The sequence below is a fragment of the Scyliorhinus torazame genome, chromosome 1, assembly GCF_047496885.1.
Source record: "Scyliorhinus torazame isolate Kashiwa2021f chromosome 1, sScyTor2.1, whole genome shotgun sequence".
NCBI lineage: Eukaryota > Metazoa > Chordata > Chondrichthyes > Carcharhiniformes > Scyliorhinidae > Scyliorhinus > Scyliorhinus torazame.
This window is the reverse complement of record NC_092707.1, coordinates 409,962,580-409,990,079: the sequence shown is the minus strand read 5'-3', so window position 1 is coordinate 409,990,079 and position 27,500 is coordinate 409,962,580. Positions and strand designations below refer to the sequence as shown.

The 27,500-nt window shown below is 48.8% G+C and overlaps 2 protein-coding genes across 2 annotated transcripts in view; both read right to left on the bottom strand.

The window, feature by feature from the left end:
* LOC140422906 (uncharacterized) overlaps positions 1–27,500 on the bottom strand; it is an 84,223-nt gene that overhangs the window by 34,020 nt on the left and 22,703 nt on the right. The gene's annotated exons all lie outside the window — the stretch shown is intronic.
* On the bottom strand, positions 339–27,337 carry LOC140429217 (uncharacterized). The gene is made up of 3 exons (XM_072515951.1): positions 27,121–27,337; positions 5,670–6,014; positions 339–769 (listed from the first exon to the last, which is right to left on the bottom strand). The coding sequence occupies exons 1-3, from the start codon at positions 27,335–27,337 to the stop codon at positions 339–341; spliced, it is 993 nt and encodes a 330-aa protein (XP_072372052.1).

Below are 27,500 nucleotides of genomic sequence, written 5' to 3'. Positions count from 1 at the left end.
GAGAAGTCAAGGGTCAAAGATCTCAGGAAAATACACAAATTACTGGTTAATTCACTTATGTTGGGACTCTGGGATCTGTGGGGCTGGAACTGACCGTGCGCTGGCCCAGGGTGTCGTAACAAAATGTATCGCCGTCCCTTCACTGTCGCTGGGTCACAATCCTGGAACTCCCTCCCTAACAGCAGTACCTACACCACATGGAGTGCAGCGGTTCAAGAAGGCAGCTCACCACCACCTTCTCCAGGGCAGTTAGGGATGGCATCTTGTTAATAAAGTATGAATATAAAACAAAACAGCTCGAGGCACCACATTGGCAAAAACCCGAGTAAACAAAGGAGTCAAAGAATTAAGGTTCTCGAAGATAAGTTCAAGAAGATTCTATCTGTGAGTAAAACCACATGAGACTCATGGAAACTGTACTTACTGGTTACATTCAGCTGTGATCCATTCCCACTGATATCTCCCCACACGGAGCAGTAATAGACGGCAGTGTCACTGGGCTGCATGTTGCTGATTGTCAGGATGAAGGTTTTATTGGACGTGTCTCGGGAAGGATAGAAACGCTCAGTGAAACCTGGACTCCATCGTGTGTTGTTCTTTATATCATGTGTTAAAACCCTCTCCGTATCTTTCCCTGGCAGCTCCCGGTACCAGTGAACATCGGTGTGTGTCACTGCGGCGTTCCGCATGGTGCACTGTAACCGTGCAGTCTGACCCTCTGGGACACGTTCCAGACTCGGAGACTGGATAAGGACTGGAGCATTCGAACCTTTAAGGGAAAAATATCAACAAGTTAAACATCAGTCTGAAGGTTCCAAAGTGTTTAAAGGGAATGTTCGGTGTTAAAAAGCGAGAACCAGATTCTAAGACTGAAACGATGGGCTGATTCATTCAAATAAAGCAAAATATATCTGTGTGAGTAAATTAAAAATCAGTTGCTTGGTTGTTGAGGATTGAATCTTGTCAAAAAGAGACACATTGTTGAACGTTTTCATTTTGTCCTCATCGAGAAAAACACAGGAATGTTAAATTTCAAAGATTCACAATTTATTCTACAGGGGAAATGGTGCCAATGGGCGGCACTGTAGCGCAGTGGTTGGCACTGTTGCTTCACTGCTCTCGGGTCCCAGGTTCGATTCCCGGTTTGGGTCACTGTCTGTCGGAGTCTGCACATTCTCCCCGTGTCTGCGTGGATTTCCTCCGGGCGCTCCGGTTTCCTCCCACAAGTCCCGAAAGACGAGTTGTTAGGTAATTTGAACATTCTGAATTCTCCCTCTGTGTACCCGAACAGGCGCTGGAATGTGGCGACTAGGGGCTTTTTACAGTAACTTCATGACAGTGTTAATGTAAGCCTATTTGTGACAATAAAGATTATTAAAAAAGAAAGTCAACTCTGATTGACTGAAACGTTGCCATGGAGAATTACCTCGAATTAGAGGCTCCCAAAGCTCCTGTTGAATTGAAAGAAAGGAGCACGGCTTGAACATATTCCTTTTGTTTGCAGACAGCCGGTATCTGTCTCGCTTTGAGCAAGTCACACATCAGCTCATGTTTAAAAGTATCTGAGTTAAATGTCAATTAGTTGAAACATATTGTTACAACACCCTGGGCCAGTGCGCGGTCAATTCCAGCCCCACTTGACCCGGAGTCTCAACATGGTTGATGTTAACTTTTATTTTACAATACCCGAGGTCTTCAGCTGCCCAATAATTACAGTCACCAGGTTTGTACATTTAAACATAATTAACTTCTTATTAAAAATAACTAATTAAACAAGCAACAAATACAACTGGTTAACTATTATGGAATATCTATGTAATATCTAGCACCCCCACCCTTGTGTTCCTCACTTCTGCTCAAATTAAAGGTCATGGACAAAAAGAGATAGAGACCAAATAATAGAAATAGGAACTGAGGGAACAACAGGAATGCCGCTGGGAATGTGAAGAGGAATAGCAACGTCAGTGAGCAGAGTGATGTGTGTTTGGATGGACGGCAGCTCCTGATTACACCTCCCAGCCTCAGGCTCTCCCCACACCCTGTCCCCACTCATGGAGCCACACATCTCTCAATCCCTCCTCTCACATTCCAGCTCCTCTGCTTCTCTGCTCTGTGCTCCGGTGCTGCAGAAATGTTGCCGGAAAATCCCTAATCCCCTCCCCATCCTGCTCACTGCTTCCCTCGGAATGATCACTTTCCCTGACAGTGAATCCTCACAATCATTCTGCTGCTGTGTACAGTCAACCTCCCCCCCACCCGCACCTCACCCCTCCACCCTCACGTCACCCCCCACCCCCACCTCACCCCCCCCAGCCGAGTGTATCCTGTTCTCCAATCACGGCCCCATTGCTGCCTCAGCTGTACGGGGCGGGGGGGGGGGGGGGAGGGGGGGCATCACTGGGATGCCCGAGATCCAGGGGGTAATAGATCGCACACATGATCACTTGCACACACCGGGGTACCACGGTGTTCCCTTCACCAACAAAAAGGGATTCCACTCTCTGAACCTCCAACTTGTGAGCGACCACCACATGGAGATCGTGCTCGTGTGTGCACACTTCCCCGGGAGTGTGCACGACAGCTGCATCCTGGGGCAGTCAGAGATCCCCGACATCTTCGAGGGACACCCCAGGGTGAAGGGGTACCTGCTGAGGACCTTTGCTGTTTGGTGGACAGTGTTAATAAGTTTGCAGATGACATGAAGGTTGGTGGAATTGTGGATAGCGATGAGGACTGTCAGAGGATACGGCAGGATATAGATCGTTTGGAGACTTGCGCAGAGAGATGGCAGATTGACTATAATCCGGCTAAATGTGAGGTTATGCTTTTTGGAAGGTCTAAAATCTTTGGGAAATATACAGTAAATGCCAGAACCCTTGAGAATATTGACAGGCAGAGGGATCTGGGTGTACAGGTACACAGGTCAGTGGAAGTGGCAAAACAGGTGGAGAATGTTGTCCAGAAGACATACGGAATGCTTGCCTTCGTCGGTCCGGCAATTGAGCATAAAAATTGGCAAGTCATGCTCTAGTTGTATAGAACCTTAGTTAGGCTACTTGGAATACAATGTTTAATTCTGGTCGCCACACTACCAAAAGGATGTGGAGGGTTTGGATAGGGTTTAGCAGAGGTTTACCAGCATGTTGCCTGGTATGGAGGGCATTAACTATGAGGAGAGGTTGGAGAAACATGGTTTGTTATCACTAGAGCGGCGGAGGTTGAGGGGCATCCTGATAAAAGTCTCCAAAATTATGAGGGGCATGGACAGAGTAGACAGGCAAAAGCTTTGTCCCAGGATGGGAGAGTCAATTACTGAGGGACACAGGTTTAAGATGCAAGGGGCAAAGTTTAGAGGACATGGGCAAGGGAAGTTTTATTACACAGAGGGTAGCGGGTGCCTGGAACTCGCTGTCGGAGGAGATGGTGAACTCAGCTACGAAAGTGACGTTTGTGGGGCACCTTGACAAATCCATAAATAGGATGGGAATAGAGGGATAAGTACCCCGGAAGTATAGAAGGTTTTCAGTTAGATGGGCAATATGGACGGCGCAGGCTTGGAGCTGAAGGAGCCGGTCCTGTGCTGTACTTTTCTTTGTTCTTAAAGCTGCGATTCAGGAGTCATCAATGTGAGGTCATCGTTGAATTTAACCATTTATTTGTTTACAGAGAGATGGCCAATGGGATATAGTTACTGTTTTGGAAGGTCACTGGAGTGTAGATAATTGGTGAGTGATGGTGTTTAGTCTTCGCTGGGCAGGTCATGGGATATCACATTGGGGTACAGATTATGTAATTAATGGGAGGAGCCAGGTCTGCCAGTGGTTTTCACAGGTTTGTCAGAGGATTTGAGTCTGACAAGACAGAAGGATTTTCAGGTTGTTCTTGAAAGGGCCTCTCTCGCCAAAGGTCTGCACAGAGAACATGGAGTAACCCTGATTGTCAACTTTATTTATGATTTTGAACTGGAGCGGTTTGATTATTTGGAATATATATATTGGTAGGTGTAGAGCACGAGGTAAGTTTTTTTCCTTTTATTTATGAACTGTTTCACTGATAAATGTAAAGTTATTTCTTTGCTGTCAATGTGGTTAAAGGGGCCGGGTTAGCTCAATGGGCCAGACAGCTGGTTTGTGATGCAGAGCGAGGCCAGCAGCGTGGGTTCAATTCCCGTACAGTCTGAGGTTATTCATGAAGGCCCCGCCTTCTCAACCTTGTCTCTCGCCTGAGGTGTGGTGACCCTCAGGTTAAATCACCACCAGTCAGCTCTCCCCCTCAAAGGGAAAGCAGCCTGTGGTCATCTGGGACTGTGGGGACTTTACAATTACTCACTGATGTACGATCAATGACCACTAAAGCGAGGTTGTAGTCCAACTGAAGGCTTTAATAAGCGAGATGTTTCCCCCAGCAGCTCAGGTACAGAGTGAAGGATGCAGGGGCGGCTCGGGCTCTTATACCCCGCCTTGCAGGGTGGAGCTACCATACAGCTTGACCAATAAGAAACATACAATATCTACCAATGGTGTTCCAGCATTACCAGGTACCGTAATACCGCTACACAGACTACCACACTTACAATGTGGTTCATTTTGTGTTTAAATTAAAGTTTGCTTTACAATAAAAGATGCCTATTGGTCAGACTCACCACTCCTGGGGTGAAATATCCTTTCGTCACAGTTTTATGAATTGTAAATTGTTTGGGGTTTCCTGTCCGGGATCCTAACAAAAGTTGGGGTCTGGTCCGGGACCGTCACAGCTCCCCACCATCATTCATGACAGGATGTGAAAAGACAGCTGTGCTTAGATCTGACCATCTGTCCACTCCTCCCCACACAATCCATGCTCATTTCACACACACATTCTCAGCAACGGAGCCATTTCTTTGTCTCCACAAACCATCCATTCGACTGACTCTTGCTGCTTGCAATTGGGAGCCACCTCCTGCCCACTCCCAGCTCCTGATCCTGCAATCAGTCTTCACTCTCACCCACAACACTGGCACTCCACTGATCAACATCATAACTGATATCTGTGTGAATGTGATGGCCACTGTCTATCCCTCCTCAGAATCTTTCACCCCTCCACTCTGTGTAACACCACTGAGCACAGGTTCCTGTTTAAAAGTCTCGGATCCACATTGCAGCCCCTGGCACTGCTCTCTCACGGTCCCACTCCTGCTGCTCACATCATCCACATTATATCAGCACCAAAGGATGTCTCCTCCAGTGTCTGAATGATCGCCTCTGCTGTGTCCCCAGGGCACCATCCCTGGCTCCCTCCTCATCCTCATTTCACCCTCAGAAACCTGGTCAACATTCCCAACTTCACCATCACTCAGATCAGTCTCTCCACCTCCTCCATTGATCCCAATGTTCTTTCCACTCTCTCCAAATGTCTGTCCAACATTCGGACTCGGCTCAGACAAAGTTTCTCTGCAGCTCAGTAAACAGCCACACGGCACTAACCTCCCCAGACACCCCCTCAGGATACAGCCAGAGATGTGGAACTTTGGGGAATTGCTGAAGCTGAGCTCAGCTTCTTCCCCACAGTGAACCCATCAGTAAGATCACTTTACATCACCTCCTAGCTCTTCATCATCACAAACCCATCTCCAATTCACTCATCTGGAAGAGGCTATTGCTGTGGGTAATTGGAATGAAAACTCTACTCACTGGTTACATTCAGCCGGCTTCCACTCCCATCGACCCTTCCCCACACTGAGCAGTAATAGACGGCAGTGTCACTGGGCTGCACGTTGCTGATTGTCAGGATGTATCTGTTGGAGTCGATGTGTCTGGAAGGCAGGAAACGCTCAGAGAAACCTGGAGACCGGTCTATGTCATTATATGCATAATGTGTTAAAATGCTCTCCCACTGTTTCCCTGGACGCTCCCGGTACCAATCAACCTTGTAGTCTCTCACTGCCGCGTTCCGCATGGTGCACTGCAACCGTGCAGTCTGACCCTCTGTGACACGTTCCAGACTCGGAGACTGGATAAGGACTGGATCAATCGCACCTTTAAGAGAAAAACAAAATCAGTGAGTTAAATTCTGAGCTGAAAGTTTCCTGAGAGTATTTAAGGGACAGTCCAGGCAGTAGAAGTTCTGTGTTAAAGAAAGGAAACAGCTTCTGAGACTGATCTAGTTGTGTTAGTTTGTGAATGATTTCTATCCTGGGGATTACTCTGTGCTGATCTCAGCAGTACAGATGTGTTGATATAATTGTGAAATGCAATATTGTTCTGACACTGTGGAACAGCTCTCTCAAACACACTGACCTCTCCCAGTTAGTGTCTAAATGAATTCCTGGCATGTGGGTGTCGCTGGCTCGGCCAGCTTTTATTACCCATCCCTAATTGCCCTGAAGGAGGCGGTGGTGAGCTGCCTTCTTGAACTGCTGCAGTCCATGGAGATTGGAGTTATCTTTACTGAACCAATAGTGGGAGAGTGTTTCTCACAATAGGAAGTAGGTTTGGGAATTAGAATGGGAAGTGTCTGCAACATGCGAAGAGGCAGTCAGGTATTTAAAGGGACAGGACCGCCCCACGGATCAACAGAGCCACAGCCTATTGGGTTTGTGAAAACTGAGGCCTCTCCCCAGGTTAGGGTCCGGGGGGTCAGATTGGGAGAATGGTGTCTCTGTCCCTCCATTCCTCAGGTACAGGATCTTTACCAGCTGCTACTGCCATCTTCAACACAGAGGGCATGGGAGTGGGGGTAACTGAGAGACTGGAAATAAACCTGAGGGAGCCAAACCCTGTCCCTCCAACTGACATTTTTAATATTGGTAAAGGGCACGGAGCCAGTGGTGGTCCCAGGAGAGGCAAATTGTGGGAAATACAGCTCAGGTAGTGAGTGAACCAGTGGATCGCTCTGGAAGGTGTTGGGTGGTACAGTGGTTAGCACTGCTGCTTCACAGCTCCAGGGACCCGGGATCAATTCTGGCCTCAGGTGGCTGTCTGTGAGGAGTTTGTACATTGTCCCCGTGTCTGCGTGGGTTTCCTCCGGGAGCTCCGGGTTCCTCCCACAGTCCAGAGATGTGCAGGTTAGGTGGCTTGGCCATGTGCGGGGATACCGGGATAGGACGGGGATAGGACAGGGGAGTGAGCCTGGCTGCAGTGCTCTGTCACTGCAGACTCAATGGGCCGAATGGCCTCCTTCTGCACTGTAGGGATTCTATGATCCCTCTCCCATCCCAACCGGGGAAAGTTTGGTGACGGGAGGGAGCAGAGAATCCAGCAGGAGAGGAAAAGCCGGAAACCCCCGGGTATAAAAAAGTTTGTAATTCCCCTGAAGGCGGATTATTCGTGGCTCAGTTATCCTGCTGCCTGGTGGTGTGATTGCAATTTGCATTCATTTGCATCTCATGAATATTCAATTTAACAGCAGCTCGTCAATATCCCATCAGGCCTTCCTATCGTGCATCACACCAGCGGGAAATCATGTCGGACTCGAACCCGATTGAAAAAGAGAAGCATGAACGAGATGGACCTCAGTCATCGTGTTTTCGGGATCCTTAAGTGGGAGGGGGAGCAGCCCCAAGTCGTGGTCCATATAGGTACAACGACAGAGGTAGGAAAAGGGATAGGGATGTAAGGCAGGAATTCAGGGAGCTAGGGTGGAAACTTAGATCTAGGACAAACAAAATTATTATCTCTGGGTTGTTACCCGTGCCAAGTGCTAGCGAGACGAGGAATACGGAGAGAGAGGAGTTGAACACGTGGCTACAGGGTTGGTGCAGGAGGGAGGGTTTCAGATTTCTGGATAATTGGGGCTCATTCTGGGGTCGGTGCGACCTCTTCAAACGGGATGGTCTACACCTGGACCAGAGGGGTACCAATCTACTGGGGGGGAAATTTGCTAATGCTCTTCGGGAGGGTTTAAACTAGTTCAGCTGGGGCTTGAGAACCTGAATTGTAGCTCCAGTATACAGGAGGTTGAGAGTAGTGAGGTCATGAGTAAGGTTTCAAAGTTGCAGGAGTGTACCGGCAGGCAGGAAGGTGGTTTATAGTGTGTCTACTTCAATGCCAGGAGCATCCGGAATAAGGTGGGTGAACTTGCGGCATGGGTTGGTACCTGGGACTTTGATGTTGTGGCCATTTCGGAGACATGGATAGAGCAGGGACAGGAATGGTTGTTGCAGGTGCCGGGGTTTAGATATTTCAGTAAGCTCAGGGAAGGTGGTAAAAGAGGGGAGAGGTGACGTTGTTAGTCAAGAACAGTATTACGGTGGCAGAAAGGACGTTTGATGAGGACTCGTCTACTGAGGTAGTATGGGCTGAGGTAAGAAACCGGAAAGGAGAGGTCACCCTGTTAGGGGTTTTCTATAGGCCTCCGAAAAGTTCCAGAGATATAGAGGAAAAGATTGCAAAGATGATTCTGGATAGGAGCGAAAGCAACAGGGTTGTAGTTCTGGGGGACTTTAACTTTCCAAATATTGACTGGAAACGCTATAGTTTGAATACCTTAGATGGGTCCGTTTTTGTCCAATGTGTGCAGGAGGGTTTCCTGACGCAGTATGTAGATATGCCAATGAGAGGCGAGGACATATTTGGTACTGGGTAATGAACCAGGACAGGTGTTAGATTTGGAGGTAGTGAGCACTTTGTGATAGGGACCAAAATTTGATTATGTTTACTTTAAAGATGGAAAGGGATAGGTATATACCGCAGGGCAAGAGTTATATCTGGGGGAAAGGCAATTATGATGCGATGAGGCAAGACTTAGGATGCATCGGATGGAGAGGAAAACTTCAGGGGATGGTCGCAATGGAAATGTGGAGCTTGTTCAAGGAACAGCTACTGCGTGTCCTTGATAAGTATGTACCTGTCAGGCAGGGAGGAAATGGTTGAGCGAGGGAACTGTGGTTTACTAAAGCAGTCGAATCACTTGTCAAGAGGAAGAAGGATGTTTATGTAAAGATGAGACATGAAGGTTCAGTTAGGGCGCTCGAGAGTTACAAGTTAGCTAGGAAGGATCTAAAGAGAGAGCTAAGAAGAGCCAGGAGGGGACATGAGAAGTCTTTGGCAGGTAGGATCAAGGATAACCCTGAAGCTTTCTATAGATATGTCAGGAATAAAAGAATGACTAGGGTAAGATTAGGGCCAGTCAAGGACAGTTGTGGGAAGTTGTGCGTGGAGTCTGAGGAGATAGGAGAGGTGCTAAATGAATATTTTTCGTCAGTATTTACACAGGAAAAAGACAATGTTGTCGAGAATAATACTGAGATTCAGGCTACTTGACTAGAAGGGCTTGAGGTTCATAAGGACGAGGTGTTAGCAATTCTGGAAAGTGTGAAAATAGATAAGTCCCCTGGGTCGGATGTGATTTATCCTAGGATTCTCTGGGAAGCTAGGGAGGAGATTGCTGAGCCTTTGGCTTTGATCTTTAAGTCATCTTTGTCTGCAGGTAGAGTGCCAGAAGACTGGAAGATAGCAAATGTTATCCCCTTGTTCAAGAAGGGGAGTAGCGACAACCCCGGTAATTATAGACCAGTGAACCTTACTTCTGTTGTGGGCAAAGTCTTGGAAAGATTTATAAGAGATAGGATGTATAATCATCTGGAAAGGAATAATTTGATTACAGATAGTCAACGCGGTTTTGTGAAGGGTAGGTCGTGCCTCACAAACCTTATTGAGTTCTTTGAGAAGGTGACCAAACAGGTGGATGAGGCTAAAGCAGTTGATGTGGTGTATATGGATTTCAGTAAAGCGTTTGATAAGGTTCCCCACGGTAGGTTACTGCAGAGAATACGGAGGCTGGGATTCAGGGTGATTTAGCAGTTTGGATCAGAAATTGCCCAGCTGGAAGAAGGCAAAGGGTAGTGGTTGATGGAAAATGTTCAGACTGGAGTCCAGTTACTAGTGGTGTACCCCAAGGGTCTGTTTTGGGGCCACTGCTGTTTGTCATTTTTATAAATGACCTGGAGGAATGCGTAGACGGATGGGTGAGTAAATTTGCAGATGACATTAAAGTCGGTGGAGTTGTGGACAGTGCGGAAGGATGTTACAAGTTCGAGAGGGACATAGATAAGCTACAGCGTTGGGCTGAGAGGTGGCAAATGGAGTTTAATGAAGAAAAGTGTGAGGTGATTCATTTTGGAAGGAATAACAGGAAGACTGTGCTAATGGTAAGATTCTTGGCAATGTGGATGAGCAGAGAGATCTTGGTGTCCATGTACATAGATCCCTGAAAGTTGCCACCCAGGTTGAGAGGGTTGTTAAGAAGGCGTACGGTGTGTTAGCTTTTATTGGTAGAGGGATTGAGTTTCGGAGCCACGAGGTCATGTTGCAGCTGTACAAAACTCTGGTGCGGCCGCATTTGGAGTATTGCGTGCAATTCTGGCCGCCGCATTATAGGAAGGATGTGGAAGCATTGGAAAGGGTGCAGAGGAGATTTACCAGGATGTTCCCTGGTATGGAGGGAAGATCTTATGAGGAAAGGCTGAGGGACTTGACGCTGTTTTCGTTAGAGAGAAGAAGGTTAAGAGGTGACTTTATTGAGGCATACATGAGGATCAGAGGATTAGATAGGGTGGACAGTGAGAGCCTTTTTCCTCGGATGGTGACGTCTAGCACGAGGGGACATAGCTTTAAATTGAGGGGAGATAGAAGTAGGACAGATGTCAGAGGTAGGTCCTTTACTCAGAGAGTAGTAAGGGCGTGGAATGCCCTGCCTGCAACAGTAGTGGACTCACCAACACTAAGGGCATTCAAATGGTCATTGGATAGACATATGGATGATAAGGGAAAAGTGTAGATGGGCTTCAGAGTGGTTTCAGAGGTCGGTGCAACATCGAGGGCCAAAGGGCCTGTACTGCGCTGTAATGTTCTATGTTCCATGTTCACTCGAGATGTTGAGGTGAGTAACACACAGATCCTGCCCACCATCGCGCTGCTTCACTCCTGTTACACTCAGCACCTCTCTGCTGGGGCCACTAGTTTGTGCCCTTCAGCTCCAAGCAGAGCTGGTCTTTTTGGACAGAATGTGCTGCGGGACCCATGGACCATCCACTCCAATGGTCCTACGTTCCCCCAGAGGTGTGGTGCGTGGTGAACGGGTTGCTGAGGAAGACAAGTGGGACAATGAGGAAGGAGGTTTGTGCAAGTGCGGGTGGGGAGGAGGGGATGGGGCAGGGTGGGAATGTCCATCACCATAGCAACTGGATCCACAACATCTGCTGCGATGGTTGCTGGGGGTTCAGGGCTGCCCACTTTAACATTGGCTGATGACTCTGGTGCATCACCCTCAGACTCGAGCTGAGGAGAGGTACAACGCTGCTCACACCTCCACACCCTCCCTCATAGAACAGACCATCGTACCTCTGAAGATGCGACAGGAAGGAAAATAAGAAAAGTGATAGGCAGAGAAATCAAGGCCCTTTGTCTGATAATGAAGTTGTAAAAAAGTGTAGGGATGGAACAAGGAACGTTAAAAGGACTAACCTTAAGGTTTTATACCTGAACGTGCAGATCATTTGAAATAATGGATGAATTAGTTGTGCAGATAGATGTAAAGGGATTGGACCACTGAAAAATGAGGCTGAAGAAGTAATAATAGGAAACAAAGAAATGGCCGAGGAACTGAATAGTTACTTTGCATCAGAATTCATGGTGGAAGACACCAGTGGGATGCCAGAGCTCCAGGAGAATCAGGGGGCAGAGGTGAGTGTCATGGCCATCGCTAAGGAGAAGGTTCTGGGGAAACTGGAAGGTCTGAAGGTGGATAAATCCCCTGGACCGGATGGACTACACCCCAGGATTCTGAAAGAGAAGCTGAGGAGATTGCAGAGGCATTGCTGATGATCTTTCAGGAATCATTGGAGGCAGGGAGGGCCCCAGTGAACTGGAAAGTGGCTAATGTAATACGGCTGTTTCAGAAGGGAAGGAAGCAGAAGACGGGAATTTATAGGCCGATAGCTTGACTTCGGTCATTGGTAAGCTTTTCGAGTGCATTATTAAAGATGAGATCGCGGAGTACTTGGAAGTGCATCGTGAAATTGGACTGAGTCACACGGCGTCGTCAAGGGGAGGTCATGTCTGACAAATCTGTTAGAGTTCTTTGAGGAGGTAACAAGGAAGTTAGACAAAGGAGAACCAGTGGATATGATTTATTTAGATTTCCAGAAGGCGTTTGACAAGGTGCCACATAGGGGACTGTTAAATAAGTTAAGGTGTTAAGGGTAAGATCCTGGTGTGGATAGAGGATTGGCTGACTGGCAGAAGGCAGAGAGTGGGGGTAAAGGGATCTTTTTCAGGATGGCAGCTGGTGACAAGTGGTGTGCCTCAGGGGTCTGTGCTGGGACCACAGCTTTTCACAATATACATTAATGATCTGGAAGAAGGAACTGAAGGCACTGTTACTAAGTTTGCAGATGAAACAAAGATGTGTCGAGGGACGGGTACTATTGAGGAAGCGGGGGGCTGCAGAAGGACTTGGACAGGCTGGGAGAGTGGGCAAAGAAGTGGGATACAATGTGGAAAAGTGTGAGGTTATGTACTTTGGAAGGAGGAATGGAGGCATGGACTATTTTCTAAATGGGAAAATGCTTAGGAAATCAGAAGCAGAAAGGGACTTGGAAGTCCTTGTTCACGATTCTCTGAAGGTTAACTTGCAGGTTCAGTCGGCAGTTAGGAAGGCAGGAATGTTTTTTGAAAATATTTTTTATTCTCCTCCGTTTTCACATTTTCTCCCAAATTTACAGCCACAATAAACAATAATCAGTAACGAATGTAATGTCAATCCCCATATCAATAATAACGATCCCACCCTCCCACCAAACCCCAGACATTGGCCCACATGTTAACATAAAAAAATGACAAAAAGGAATCAGGAATCACCCATAGTCAGCATTAACACGCACAGTCGCCCTCGCCCCCACCCTCCCAGCCCCCAACCCCACTAATGTTCGATGTAATTCAATTCTCGAAAGTGCATAATGCATGCAGCACGGTAACATAGTGGTTAGCACAATTGCTTCACAGATCCAGGATCCCAGGTTCGATTCCCCGCTGGGTAACTGTCTGTGCGGAGTCTACACCTTCTCCCAGTGTGTGCGTGGGTTTCCTCCGGGTGCTCCGATTTCCTACCACAGTCCAAAGATGTGCAGTTTAGGTGGATTGGCCATGCTAAATTGCCCTTAATGTCCAAAATTGCCCTTAGTGTTGGGTGGGGTTACTGTGTTATGGGGATAGGGTGGAGGTGTGGGCTTCGGTAGGGTGCTCTTTCCAAGAGCCGGTGCAGACTCGATGGGCCGAATGGCCTCCTTCTGTACTGTAACTTCTATGAATAACGCCCATGAATTGTAGAACCACTCCATCCTTCCCTTCAGTTCAAATTTGACCTTTTCAAGCGTTACGAATTCCAGCAGGTCCCCCCGCCACTCCAGGGCACAGGGTGGAGAGGTTGATCTGCACCCTAACAGGATCAACAAGACGAAGGCTACAACATCTGCCTCAGCGCCCGTTTCCATCCCCGGTTGGTCCGACATCCGGAATATGGCCTCCCGAGGGCCCGGGTCCAGTTTCACGTGCACCACTTTAGAGATTACCCGAAACACCTTCTTCCAGTAATCCTCCAGCTTTGGACAGGACCAAAACATATGAACGTGGTTTGCGGGGCCTCCCCCGCAATGTTCACACACATCTTCTACCCCCTCAAAGAGCTGGCTCATCCTCGCCCTTGTACGGTGCGCTCTATACACCACCTTCAGCTGTATCAGCCCCAACCTCGCACATGAGGTGGAGGCGTTCACCCTCCGGAGTACCTCACACCAGAACCCCTCCTCCATACCCTCTCCCAACTCTTCCTCCCACTTTGCCTTGATCCCTTCCAGTGGCGCCTTCTCCTCCTCCAAAATAGCCCCGTAAACCGCCGACACTACCCCCTTCTCCAGTCTCCGTGTCGTTAGCACCTCCTCCAGCAATGTGGAGGCCGGCTCCACTGGGAAGTTCTGTATTTCCTTTCTGGAAAAGTGTCAAACCTGCATGTATCGAAATATTTCCCCCTGCTGCAGCCCATACTTCGCCCCCAGCTCCTTCAATCCTGCAAAACAATCCCCAAGAAATTAATCTTTTAGTGTTCTAATTCCTTTCTCCTCCCATCTCCGAAAATGTCCATCCTACTTCCCTGGCTCAAATCTATGGTTCCCCCGATTTGGCATTTCACTTGCCCCTGCCCCCAACCCGAAGCGCTGTCGAAACTGCCTCCAAATTCTCAACAAAGCTATTACTACCGGACTCCCTGAGTATCCCCCTCGAGGCCGTCGGGAGCGACGCTGTCGCCCGCACCTTCAATCCCGAACCCCTATACAAACTCTCCTCCATTCTGACCCATTCTGATTCAAGCCCTCTGACCCAGCTCCGTACCTTCTCCACATTCGCCGCCCAGTAATAATCCATCAGGTTCGGAAGACCCAAACCCCCTGCCTGCCTTCCTCTCTGTAGTAGCACCTTTCTAATTCTGGCCACCTTCCCTCCCCATATGAACGAGGTAATCATCCCTTCAAACCCTTCTAGCCTGTCAAAGGCTTTCTCGGCGTCCAATGCCACAACCACCTGTTTCCTTCCCCTCTGCCGGTACCATAACCACATTCAATATCCTCCTAATGTTCGAAAAGAGCTTCCTCACACTCACAAACCCGGTCTGATCTTCACCTATCACCTTTGGGAGGCACTCCTCCAGCCGACCTGCCAGTACATTCGCCAATACCTTTGCGTCCACGTTAAAACGTGATCTGGGCCTATACGACCCACATTCTGTCGGATCCTTATCTTTCTTAAGTAACAGAGGAATCGATGCCTGCCCCAAGGTTTGTGGTAACACCCCCTTCCCTATCGCCTCCTCAAACATCCCCACCATCAGCGGTACCAGCTTATTTTTGAATTTTTTATAATATTCCACCGGAAACCCATCCGGCCCTGCCACCTTCCCCGACTGCATCCTCCCAATCGCACCTTTTATCTCCTGCTCCATTATCGCCCCCTCTAATGTAGCCCTGTCCCCCTCCCCTAACCTCGGGTACTCCAGCCCATCTAGAAATTCCTGCATCTCCCGGCCTCCCCCAGGTGGCTCTGACCTGTACAATCTCTCATAGAATTCCTTAAAGACCGGGTTAATCTGATCTGGAGCTACCACCAACTTCCCTGCCCTGCCCCGCACCTGCACAATTTCCCTTGCTACAGCCTCCCTACGGAGCTGACCCGCCATCATATGGCCCGCCTTCTCTCCATGCTCGGAAACTGCCTCCATTGGCGTACCGCCTTCCTGGTAGATAGTCGGTCAAAGCTCGCCTGGAGTTCCTTCCTCTTTTCCAACTGTGCTGGGTCCCTATCTTCTGCATCCCTCCTGTCTACCTCCAGCATCTCATCTATTACCCTCTGACGTTCCAACCTCTCCTCTTTGTCTAGCCTCGCCTTGAACGAGATCACCTCACCCCTCACCACCGCCTTTAAAGCCTCCCAGACAACTGCCTTTGACACCTCACCCATGCAGTTAAAACGTAGATATTCCTCCAATACTTTTTCAATTTTGTCACAGAACCCTCTGTCCCCAACAGTCCCACATCTAACTTCCACCCTGGTCTCTGTACCATCCCCTTCTCCGGTACCATATCCACCCAATGCGGAGCATGGTCTGATATTGCAATTGCCGAGTACTCCGACCCTTTAACCCCAGCCAGCAGCGCATTCCCCACCATGAAAAGGTCAATCCGCGAGGACACCTTATGGACCGCTGAGAAAAACGAGTACCCCGCTCCCTCGGGTGCAGTAACCTCCAAGGGTCCACCCCTCCCATTTCCACCATTAGCCCAGCCAGCGCCTTCGGCCCCCTGATGGGGTCAGCGAGCACGGCTGTGACCTGTCCAATTCTGGCTCCTGCACCAAGTTCCAGTCCCGACCCACTATCAGTTTGTGTCCAAGTCAGGGATGGCCCCACACACCTTCGCGAATCCCACACCGTCCCAATTGGGACCATATACACTTACCAGCACCACTAGCCTCCCCTCCAGCGCCCACGTCACAATCACATACCTACCCCCTGATCTGCCACCACCTTCTCCATCTGGAACCGTACCCTTTTGCTGACCATTACCGCTACCCCTCGAGCTCTTCCGTCAAATCCAGAATGAAACACCTGACTAACCCAGCCCCTTTTTGGTCTCACTTGGTCCTTCACCCTCAGGTGAGCCTCCTGCAGCTTTGCTACAACGGCCTTCAAATTTTCGAGATGCGCAAGCACCCTTGACCTCTTGACTGGGCCTCCGAACCCCCTCACGTTCCACATGACTATCCTAACTGGAGGTCTCTCACGCCCTTCTTATCCACCATCATCTTCCCACCGGGTCCTGCCCCGTGAGCCTGATCCGTCCCTTTCCATTATTAACATCGAACCCCCTCCCAGAATCCCCCCCTGCATTTCCCCTCGAGAAAATCTCCCCCAGTATCGATCCTCCCCCAGCCTGCTCGCCTCATAGGCCCATTGAAACCTGTTAACCAGGCTCCGCAGCCCTCCTCTCAACTCACCTCCATTCACTAGCCAACTTTAGTTAGCTAGTGCGGGTAGTCCCCCTCTCCCCCAAAAAGGGGTACTGTCCCCTCCCACCCAGTCCCAGAAGAAAAAGAAAAACAATCTAACCCATAAAATTCAATGAAATAACAAACAGGTGGGGGAGGAGAGTCAGCTCAGGCCAATTTAAGAAGAGCAACTTGTAACTCACTCCAGGTGAGTTCTCCCAGTGAGCCAGAGAAGACACAGCCAGAGTGAGACAGCAAAGAGTGAGTTTAGGAATTTGAATCTAGGTGAGAATTCAAAGCTGGGTGGGGAGGATGTGCTTTTTATCCCTGGGAAGTGACTGGTAAGTAGTTTTTCTTTTCATTGTCTAATTTATTTATTTTTTCTTTCATTTTTTGCAATTGTAGTTGTATAAGTTTACCTACGGTTTAAGACATGGCAGGAGACCTCAGACCTGTGTCATGCTCCTCGTGTGCGATGTGGGAGCTCAGGGACACGTCCACTGACCCTGGCTCCTTCACGTGCAAGAAGTGTGTCCAGTTGCAGCTCCTGTTAGACCGCTTGATGGCTCTGGCGCTGCGGATGGACTCACTTTGGAGCATCCGTGATGCTGAGGATAGCACGTTTAGCGAGTTGGTCACACCGCAGGTGAAAAGTACTGAGGGAGATAGAAAATGGGTGACCAAAAGACAGAGCAAGAGTAGGAAGGTGCGCCCTGCGGTCATCTCCCTGCAAAACAGATATAACGCTTTGGATACTGTTGAGGGAGATGGCTCACCAGGGGAAGGCAGCAGCAGCCAGGTTCATGGCACCGTGGCTGGCTCTGCTGCGCAGCTGGGCAGGAAGAAGAACGGCAGGGCTATAGTGATAGGGGACTCAATCGTAAGTTCTGCGGATGCAATCGAGACTCCAGGATGGTATGTTGCCTCCCTGGTGCAAGGGTCAAGGATGTAGCGGTGCGGCTGCAGGACAATCTGGGGGGAGGGGTGGGGGGAGGGGGGGAGCGGGTGGGGGTGAACAGCCAGCTGTCGTGGTGCACATAGGCACCAACGATATAGGTAGAAAATAGGACGAGGTCCTACAAGCTGAATTTAGGGAGTTAGGAATTAAACTAAAAAGTAGGACCTCAAATGTAGTAATCTCAGGATTGCGACCAGTGCCACGAGCTAGTCAGAGTAGGAATGTCCGGATAGATAGGATGAATGCGTGGATCGAGAGATGGTGCAAGAGGGAGGGATTCAAATTCCTGGGGCATTGGAACCAGTTCTGAGGGAGGTGGGACCAGTACAAATTGGACATTCTGCACCTGGGCAGGACTGGAACCGATGTCCTAGAGCTTTTGCTAGTGTTTGCTCGAGTTGTTGGGGAGGGTTTAAACTAATGTGGCAGGGGGATGGGAACTGATGCAGGAAGTTGGAAGGTAGTAAAACAGGGACAGAAACAAAAGGCAGTAAGGGGGAAAGTGTAAGGCAAAGAAGCCATAGTCAAAAATCAAAAAGGGCGACAGTACAAGGTACAGTGACTAAGGGGAGCTCAGTGAATAGGACCAGGAATACTAAAAGGAAAAAAATGGGAAGTAAAAACATTAATGGTAAGCGACACGGCAGGTTGTTACATGAAGATATGGGTTCAACGACAAGGAAAATTAGGAGAAACGTTAAGAGGAAATATAACTTAGGAGAGGTTACTGATCGAGATGTTAAGATTCAGAACAGAGGTAAAAAAGCCTCCATAAGTGTACTTTGCCTGAATGCTCGTGGTATTCGGAATAAGGTAAATGAGTTGATGGCGCAAATCATTGTGAATGACTATGATTTAGTGGCCATTACTGAAACATGGTTAAAGGATGGTCACGACTGGGAGTTAAATATCCGAGGGTATCAAACTATTCGGAGGGACAGAATGGATCGTAAGGGAGGTGGTGTAGCTCTGTTATTTAAGGATGACATCTGGGCAATAGTAAGGGATGACATCGGTGCTATGGAGGATAAGGTTGAATTCATTTAGGTGGAAATCAGGAATAGTAAGGCAGAAAAGTCACTGATAGGAGTAGTCTATAGGCCACCAAATAGTAACATTATGGTGGGGCAGGCAATAAACAAAGAAATAACAGATGCATGTAGAAATTGTACAGCAGTTATCATGGGGGATTTTAATCTACATGTCGATTGGTTTAACCAGGTCGGTCAAGGCAGCCTTGAGGAGGAGTTTATAGAATGTATCCGCAATAGTTCCCTAGAACAGTATGTAATGGAACCTACGAGGGAACAAGTGGTCCTCGATCTGGTCCTGTGTAATGAGACAGGATTGATTCATGATCTCATAGTTAGGGATCCTCTCAGAAGGAGCAATCACAATATGGTGGAATTTAAAATACAGATGGAGGGTGAGAAGGCAAAATCAAACACTAGTGTTTTGTGCTTAAACAAAGGAGATTACAATGGCATGAGAGAAGAACTAGCTAAGTAGACTAGGAGAAAAGACTTTATGGTGAAACAGTTGAGGAACAGTGGAGAACCTTCCAAGCGATTTTTCACAGTGCTCAGCAAAGGTTTATACCAACAAAAAGGAAGGACGTAGAAAGAGGGAAAATCAACCGTGGATATCGAAGGAAATAAGGGAGAGTATCAAATTGAAGGAAAAAGCATACAAAGTCGCAAAGATTAGTGGGAGACTAGAGGACTGGGAAATCTTTAGGGTGCAACAGAAAGCTACTAAAAAAGCTATAAAGAAGAGTAAGATAGATTATGAGAGTAAACTTGCTCAGAATATAAAAACAGATAGTAAAAGTGTCTCCAAATTTATAAAACAAAAAAGAGTGGCTAAGGTAAATATTGGTCCTTTAGAGAATGAGAAGGGAGATTTAATAATGTGAGATGAGGAAATGGCCGAGGAACTGAACAGATTTTTTGGGTCGGTCTTCACAGTGGAAGACACAAATAACATGCCAGTGACTGATATAAATGAGGTTATGACAGATGAGGACCTTGAGAGGATTATTATCTCTCAGGAGGTAGTGATGGGATTGGGATTGGGAACCTGAATTGTAGCTCCAGTATACAGGAGGTTGAGAGTAGTGAGGTCATGAGTAAGGTTTCAAAGTTGCAGGAGTGTACCGGCAGGCAGGAAGGTGGTTTAAAGTGTGTCTTCTTCAATGCCAGGAGCATCCGGAATAAGGTGGGTGAACTTGCGGCATGGGTTGGTACCTGGGACTTCGATGTTGTGGCCATTTCGGAGACATAGATAGAGCAGGGACAGGAATGGTTGTTGCAGGTTCCAGGGTTTAGATATTTCAGTAAGCTCAGGGAAGGTGGTAAAAGAGGGGGGGGGGGGGGGGGGGGCTGGCATTGTTAGTCAAGGACAGTATAACGGTGGCAGAAACCACGTTTGATGAGGACTCGTCTACTGAGGTCGTATGGGCTGAGGTTAGAAACCGGAAAGGAGAGGTCACCCAGTTAGGGGTTTTCTATAGGCCTCCAAAAAGTTCCAGATATGTAGAGGAAAGGATTGCAAAGATGATTCTGGATCGGAGCGAAAGCAACAGGGTAGTTGTTATGGGGGACTTTAACTTTCCAAATATTGACTGGAAACGCTATAGTCCGAGTACTTTAGATGGGTCTGTTTTTGTCCAATGTGTGCAGGAGGGTTTCCTGACACAGTATGTAGATAGGCCAACGAGAGGCGAGGCCATATTGGACAGGTGTTAGATTTGGAGGTCGGTGAGCACTTTGGTGATAGTGACCACAATTCGATTACGTTTACTTTAGTGATGGAAAGGGATAGGTATATACCGCAGGGCAAGAGTTATATCTGGGGGAAAGGCAGCAAGGTAGCATTGTGGATAGCACAATTGCTTCACAGCTCCAGGGTCCCAGGTTCGAATCCGGCTTGGGTCACTGTCTGTGCGGAGTCTGCACATCCTCCCCGTGTGTGCGTGGGATTCCTCCGGGTGCTCCGGTTTCCTCGCACAGTCCAAAGATGCGCAGTTTAGGTGGATTGGCCACGATAAATTGCCCTTAGTGTCCAAAATTGCCCTTAGTGTTGGGTGGGGTTACTGGGTTATGGGGATAGGGTGGAGGTGTTGACCTTGGGTAGGGTGCTCTTTCCAAGAGCCGGGGCAGACTCGATGGGCCGAATGGCCTCCTTCTGCACTGTAAATTCTATGATAATTATGATGCGATGAGGCAAGACTTAGGATGCATCGGATGGAGAGGAAAACTGCAGGGGATGGGCACAATGGAAATGTGGAGCTTGTTCAAGGAACAGCTACTGCGCGTCCTTGATAAGTATGTACCTGTTAGGCAGGGAGAAAGTGGTCGAGCGAGGGAACCGTGGTTTACTAAAGCAGTTGAAACACTTGTCTCGAGGAAGGAGGAGGTTTATGTAAAGATGAGACATGAAGGTTCAGTTAGGGCGCTCGAGAGTTACACCCAAGGGCTAGGGTCTGGCAGACGGAATACAATGTTGACAAATGTGAGATAATCCATTTTGGTATGAATAACAGCAAAAGGGATTATTATTTAAATGATCAAATATTAAAACATGCTGCTGTTCAGAGAGACCTGGGTGTGCTAGTGCATGAGTCGCAGAAAGTTGGTTTACAGGTGATTAAGAAGACGTGAGTTCACTTCAGCCATTATCACAGCAGTCTACATCCCACCCCAGGCAGAAGTGAGGAAGGTGCTTGACGAACTATACACAGTAATAAACAACTACGAAACAGAACACCTGGAGGCCTTGTTCCTCATGGCCGGAGACTTCAACAAAGCCAACCTCAAGAGTGTACTGCCAAAATTCCACCAGCACATCTCCTGTCCCACCAGGGGCAACAACACTCTTGACCACTGCTACTCAAGAATCAAAGGCGCCTACCGTTCCATCCCCCGATCACACGTTGGGAAATCAGACCATAAGACGGTGCTCCTTCTCCCGGCATACAAGCAGAAACTCAAGCGGGAGAATCCAGCTAAGAAGGTTGTGCAGTGCTGTTCCGAGGAGACAGAAGAGCTCTTACGTGACTGCTTAGAGACAGTGGACTGGTCCATATTTAAGAACTCAGCGACCAACTTAAATGAGTATGCCACCACCGTCACAGACTTCATCAGCAAATGTGTGGACGACTGCGTGCCAAAGAAAGCAGTACGTGCATTCCCCAACCGGAAACCATGGCTCAATCGCGAGATTGACTCCCTACTGAAGGACGGATCTTAGGCCTTCAAGGCAGACGACCCTGACCGATACAAGAAATCCAGGTACGACCTCCGCAAGGCCATCAGAGATGCCAAGAGAGAATATCAAACCAAGCTAGAGTCACAGACATACTCTCGGCGGTTGTGGCAAGGACTAAACAACATAACGGGCTAAAAAGTGAAGCCGAACAGTATCTCTGGCAGCAGCGCACCCTTCCCCGATGAACTCAATGCATTCTATGCTCGGTTCGAGCAGGTAACCAACAATCCGCTTTCGAATGCCCCAGCAGCCCATAATTCACCCATACCCACCATCACAGCTTCCGAAGTCAGATTGGCCTTCCTGAAAGTGAACCCTCGGAAGGCGACGGACCCGGACAGGATCTCTGGTCGTGCACTCAGAGCCTGCGCGGACCAGCTGGCAGAGGTATTTGCGGACATCTTTAACCTGTCCTTACTCCACGCCGAGGTCCCCACCTGCTTCAAGAAGACCACCATCATACCGGTACCAAAGAAGAACCAGGCAACGTGCCTCAATGACTACCGACCAGTGGCCCTGACTTCAGTCGTAATTAAGTGCTTCGAGAGGTTGATCATGAAGCGCATCACCTCCATACTCCCAGAACACCTTGATGCACTGCAATTCGCATACCGCTGCAACCAGTCCACATCAGACACCATTTCCCTGGCCCTACACTCATCCCTAGAGCATCTCGAAAACAAGGACTCCTACATTAGACTCCTATTTATTGACTACAGCTCCGCCTTCAACACCATAATCCCAGCCAAGCTCATATCAAAGCTCCAAAACCTAGGACATGGCGCCGCACTCTGCAACTGGATCCTCGATTTTCTGACCAACAGACCATAATCAGTAAGAATGAACAACAACACCTCCTCCACAATAGTCCTCAACACCGGCGCCCCGCAAGGCTGTGTACTTAGCCCCCTACTCTACTCCCTGTACACACACGACTGCGTGGCAAAACTTGGTTCCAACTCTATCTACAAATTTGCTGACGATACGACCATAGTGGGCCGGATCTCGAATAACGACGAGTCTGAATACAGGAGGGAGATAGAGAACCTAGTGGAGTGGTGTAGCGACAACAATCCCTCCCTGAATGCCAGCAAAACTAAAGAGCTGGTAATTGACTTCAGGAAGCAAAGTACTGTACATACCCCTGTCAGCATCAACGGGGCCGAGGCGGAGATGGTTAGCAGTTTCAAATCCCTAGGGGTGCACATCTCCAAAAACCTGTCCTGGTCCACCCACGTCGACGCTACCACCAAGAAAGCACAACAGCGCCTATACTTCCTCAGGAAACTAAGGAAATTTGGCATGTCCACATTAACCCTTACCAACTTTTACAGATGCACCATAAAAAGCATCCTATCGGGCTGCATCACAGCCTGGTATGGCAACTGCTCGGCCCAGGACCGCAAGAAACTTCAGAGAGTCGTGAACACCGCCCAGCCTATCACACGAACCTGCCTCCCATCCATTGACTCCATTTACACCTCCCGCTGCCTGAGGAAAGCGAGCAGCATAATCAAAGATCCCTCCCACCCGGCTTACTCACTCTTCCAACTTCTTCCATCGTGCAAGAGATACAGAAGTCTGAGAACACGCACGAACAGACTCAAAAACAGCTTCTTCCCCACTGTCACCAGACTCTTAAATGACCCTCTTTCTGACTGACCTCATGAACACTACACCCTGTATGCTTCATCCGATGCCAGTGCTTATGTAGTTACATTGTAAATCTTGTGTTGCCCTATTATGTATTTTCTTTTATTCCCTTTTCTTCTCATGTACTTAATGATCTGTTGAGCTGCTCGCAGAAAAATACTTTTCACTGTACCTCGGTACACGTGACAATAAACAAATCCAAGCCAATCCAATCCGAATGGACTTTTGTCCTTCATTGCTAGAGGGATGGAGTTTAAGACTAGGGAGATTATGCTGCAATTGTATAAGGTGTTAGTGTGGTGATACACCACTGTACTTCCCTGGCATTGTACATAGTTGTATAATAGTTGTGTGTAACGTGGCCCTGTAATCCTGTGTATTGTACTGTGTATTGTACTGCAGCTCTGTAGAGGTTCGGTCGCCTGTATGTCACCTGACCTGGCCACGGAGAGCTCCACCTTGGCCACTCCCCCGGGAGTTAGGTATAAGACCCCGCTTCTGAGACCTGACCCATTTTGTCTGGGGTAGTCTGTGTCGGGTAAGCTTCCTTTGTAGTGTATTAAAGCCTTGGTTAAAGTCTCACATGTCTTTGTGGTTCTTGACGCTTAGTGCATCAGTTAGTGAGGCCACACCTGGAGTATTGTGTTCAGTTTTGGTCTCCTTACTTGAGAAAGGACGTACTGGCGCTGGAGGGTGTGCAGAGGAGATTCACTAGGTTAATCCCAGAGCTGAAGGGGTTGGATTACGAGGAGAGGTTGAGTAGACTGGGACTGTACTCGTTGGAATTTAGAAGGATGAGGGGGAATCTTATAGAAACATATAATATTATGAAGGGAATAGATAGGATAGCTGCGGGCAGGTTGTTTCCACTGGCGGGTGAAAGCAGAACGAGGGGGCATAGCCTCAAAATAAGGGAAAGTAGATTAAGGACTGAGTTTAGGAGGAACTTCTTCACCGAAAGCGTTGTGAATCTATGGAATTCCTTGCCCAGTGAAGCAGTAGAGGCTCCTTCATGAAATGTTTTTAAGATAAAGATAGATAGGTAGTTTTTTGAAGAATAAAGGGATTAAAGGTTATGGTGTTCGGGCCGGAAAGTGGAGCTGAGTCCACAAAAGATCAGCCATGATCTCATTGAATGTCGGAGTAGGCTCGAAGGGGCCAGATGGCCGACTCCTGCTCCTAGGAGCAAAAATGCCAATCAAACCAAACAAAAACTTAAACTCTATAACAATGTGAAGTCAAGTCAGTGACAATACATGTCAGTGAAAAGCAAGTTATAACATTTATACATTTTCCAGCTCCCCAATCACAGTCGATGATCTCTCTTCCAGCTCCACTGCTCACTTCTGTCCCAAGCCTTCTGCCTTCATGAACGCCACAGCCGCCTCCACCGTTTCAAATTAAAGATCTTTGGCGTTGTCCGTCACCCTCAGCTTTGCCGGGTACACCATACCAAATCGCAGTCCCTTGTTGTACAGTGCCGCTTTCACTCGGCTGGACGCCGCTCGTCTCTTTACTAACTCCACCGCCAAGTCCTGGTAAATCCGAACTCTCGCACCATCCCGCTGCACCTCCCGCTTCTGCTTCACCCAGTTTAACACCTTCTCCTTCATGTGGTATTTATGGAAACAGATAATTACTGCTCTCGGCGGCTCGTTTACTTTGGGTTTCGGCCTTAACGATTGATGAGCTCGGTCCAGTTCATACCGGGAGGGGTCTTCACCATCTCCCATCAACTCCGCCAGCCTCTCAGCAAAGTACTCTGTTGGCCTTGAGCCCTCTGCCCCTTCAGGTAAGCCCACAATTCTCAGATTTTGCCGCCTCGAGCGTTTCTCCAAATCCTCGAGTTTTGCTCGGAGTCCTCTGTTGGCCTCCACCACCTTCTGTAGTTCGTGTCCCATCGAGGTGAGCTGGTCGCTGTGCTGCGACACGGCCTCCTCCACTTCCTTCATCTTCTCGCCCTGTTCTCTCACCTCGGCCGATGTCTTTGCCACATCCACCCTCACCGGGGCGATTGCCTCCTCCACCAATGATCTCAGTGCGACCGCCATCTCCTTCCTCAACGCCTCCACGTGCCTCGCACACTGCTTCTCCAGCTCCACAGCCATCACCTCGGTCATCCTTTCCACTGTAAGCAGTGCGGCCCCACCACGCGGTCCGGCATCTGCCATCTTGTCAGCGCTGTTACTGGTCCTCTCCTTTGGCGGTGAACCCCCGTTTCCTCCCTTCGTCACAGCTGTTTTTGGCGTCCCTTAACCACTTAATATTTTATTCTTCTTTCTTCAATCTCGAGATAAATAATAAAATAAATTTTAAAAATTGAAAAACTACATTTAGATTTTTTTTTTAAATTAAGAAAAAACTTTTTAATAAAAAAAATTTTAAATTCCAAAAATCAAAGTTCAAAACATCTCTTCTCCTGGGACCGGACTTCAAACTTCCCAAACATGCATTTTCAGCGGGAGGCCACCCGGTGTGCGCTGCTCCCCCTCTGCATTCGGGCTGGATTCAGGCCTCGCCTCAGGCCACGCTCCTCCCCCGCCGCTTGCTTCGGGCTCGATGCCCCTGCTCCGCCGGTCACGGGGGTCCCCACCGGCTCCAAATCTGCCCGACCCGGGACCCGTCCCTCAGGCCCCAACGGCCGAAGAAATCCCGACCGGCGAAACCCCCGGAAAACACCGAAATGCCGCCGACCAGCGGGAGACCCTCTCCAGCATGACCGCTCCGCTCGCACGCGCCACCGGGAGTCGCCAAATGCAATGTTAGCATTCATGTCAAGAGGGCGGGAATACAGGACCGGGGATGGACTTCTGAGGGGGAATCCTATTGAAACGTACAGGATACTGCGAGGCCTGGATAGAGTGGACGTGGAGAGGATGTTTCCACTTGTGGGAAAAACTAGAGCCAGAGGACACAATCTCAGACTAAAGGGACGATCCTTTAAAACAGAGATGAGGAGGAATTTCTTCAGCCAGAGGGTGGTGAATCGGTGGGACTCTTTGCCGCAGAAGGCTGTGGAGGCCAAATCACTGAGTGTCTTTAACACAGAGATAGAGAGGTTCTTGATCAATGTCGGGATCAGGGGTTATGGGGAGAAGGCAGGAGAATGGGGATGAGAAAAATATCAGCCATGATTGAATGGCGGAGCCATCTTGATGGGCCGAGTGGCCTAATTCTACTTCTATGTCTTACGGTCATCCTCCTATTTCTGTCCTCACTTTCATCTGGCACTGGGGGTAATCCAGAGATTAAGACATACAAGGTCCTGCTTGATCATTTCCTACGAGCTCCCTAAATTGTGACTGCAGGACCCCATCCCCCTTCCTGTCTAAAGTCATTGGTCCCAGTGTGGACCACAACCTCTGGCTGCTTGTCCATCCCCAGATGAATGTCCTGCAGCCGTTCTGTCACACCCTTGACCCTGGCACCAGAGGGGTAACATACCACCCCGGAATCATGTCTACGGCGACAGAAACGGCCGTCTATTCCCCTCACTATCGAGTCCCTATCACTATTGCTTTTCCTTTCTTCTTCCTCTCCTGCTGTCCAGCCGAGACCCTCACGGTGCCACAAACCTGACTCTGACTGTAATCCTCTGAGGTATCAACACCCTCACCAGTGTCTGAAACAGAAACCCATTGGTGAATGGGGCCCCAGGGGAGTCCCGTACAACCTGCTTCATGCTCCTGGACTGCCTGGTGGTTACCCATTCCCTCTCTGTTTCCAAACCCTGAAGCTGCGGTGTGACCACCTCTCTGAACGTGCGATCCACGTAGCTCTCAGCCTCGCCGATGTGCCACAGTGACTCCAGCCGGCGCTCCAGCTCTGAAATCCACAGCTCAGGTTTCTGCAGCTGGCAACACTTGCTGCACACACGCTCCTTTAGGACACTGGTAGTGTCCACATTACAGGACACACATTCCACTCCACTGAGCTGTCCTGCCATGTCATACCTTTACTGCTGGAGCATTAACTCTATTCTACGTTGGGACTGGTATTGCCTCAGTATATAGATCCTAACTTTCCCTTATTTCAGACACTGGATTTCACACACTGCTCCTCACAGTGATCTCTGACCAACCAATTAATTCATCAATTTCCTGTGTCCT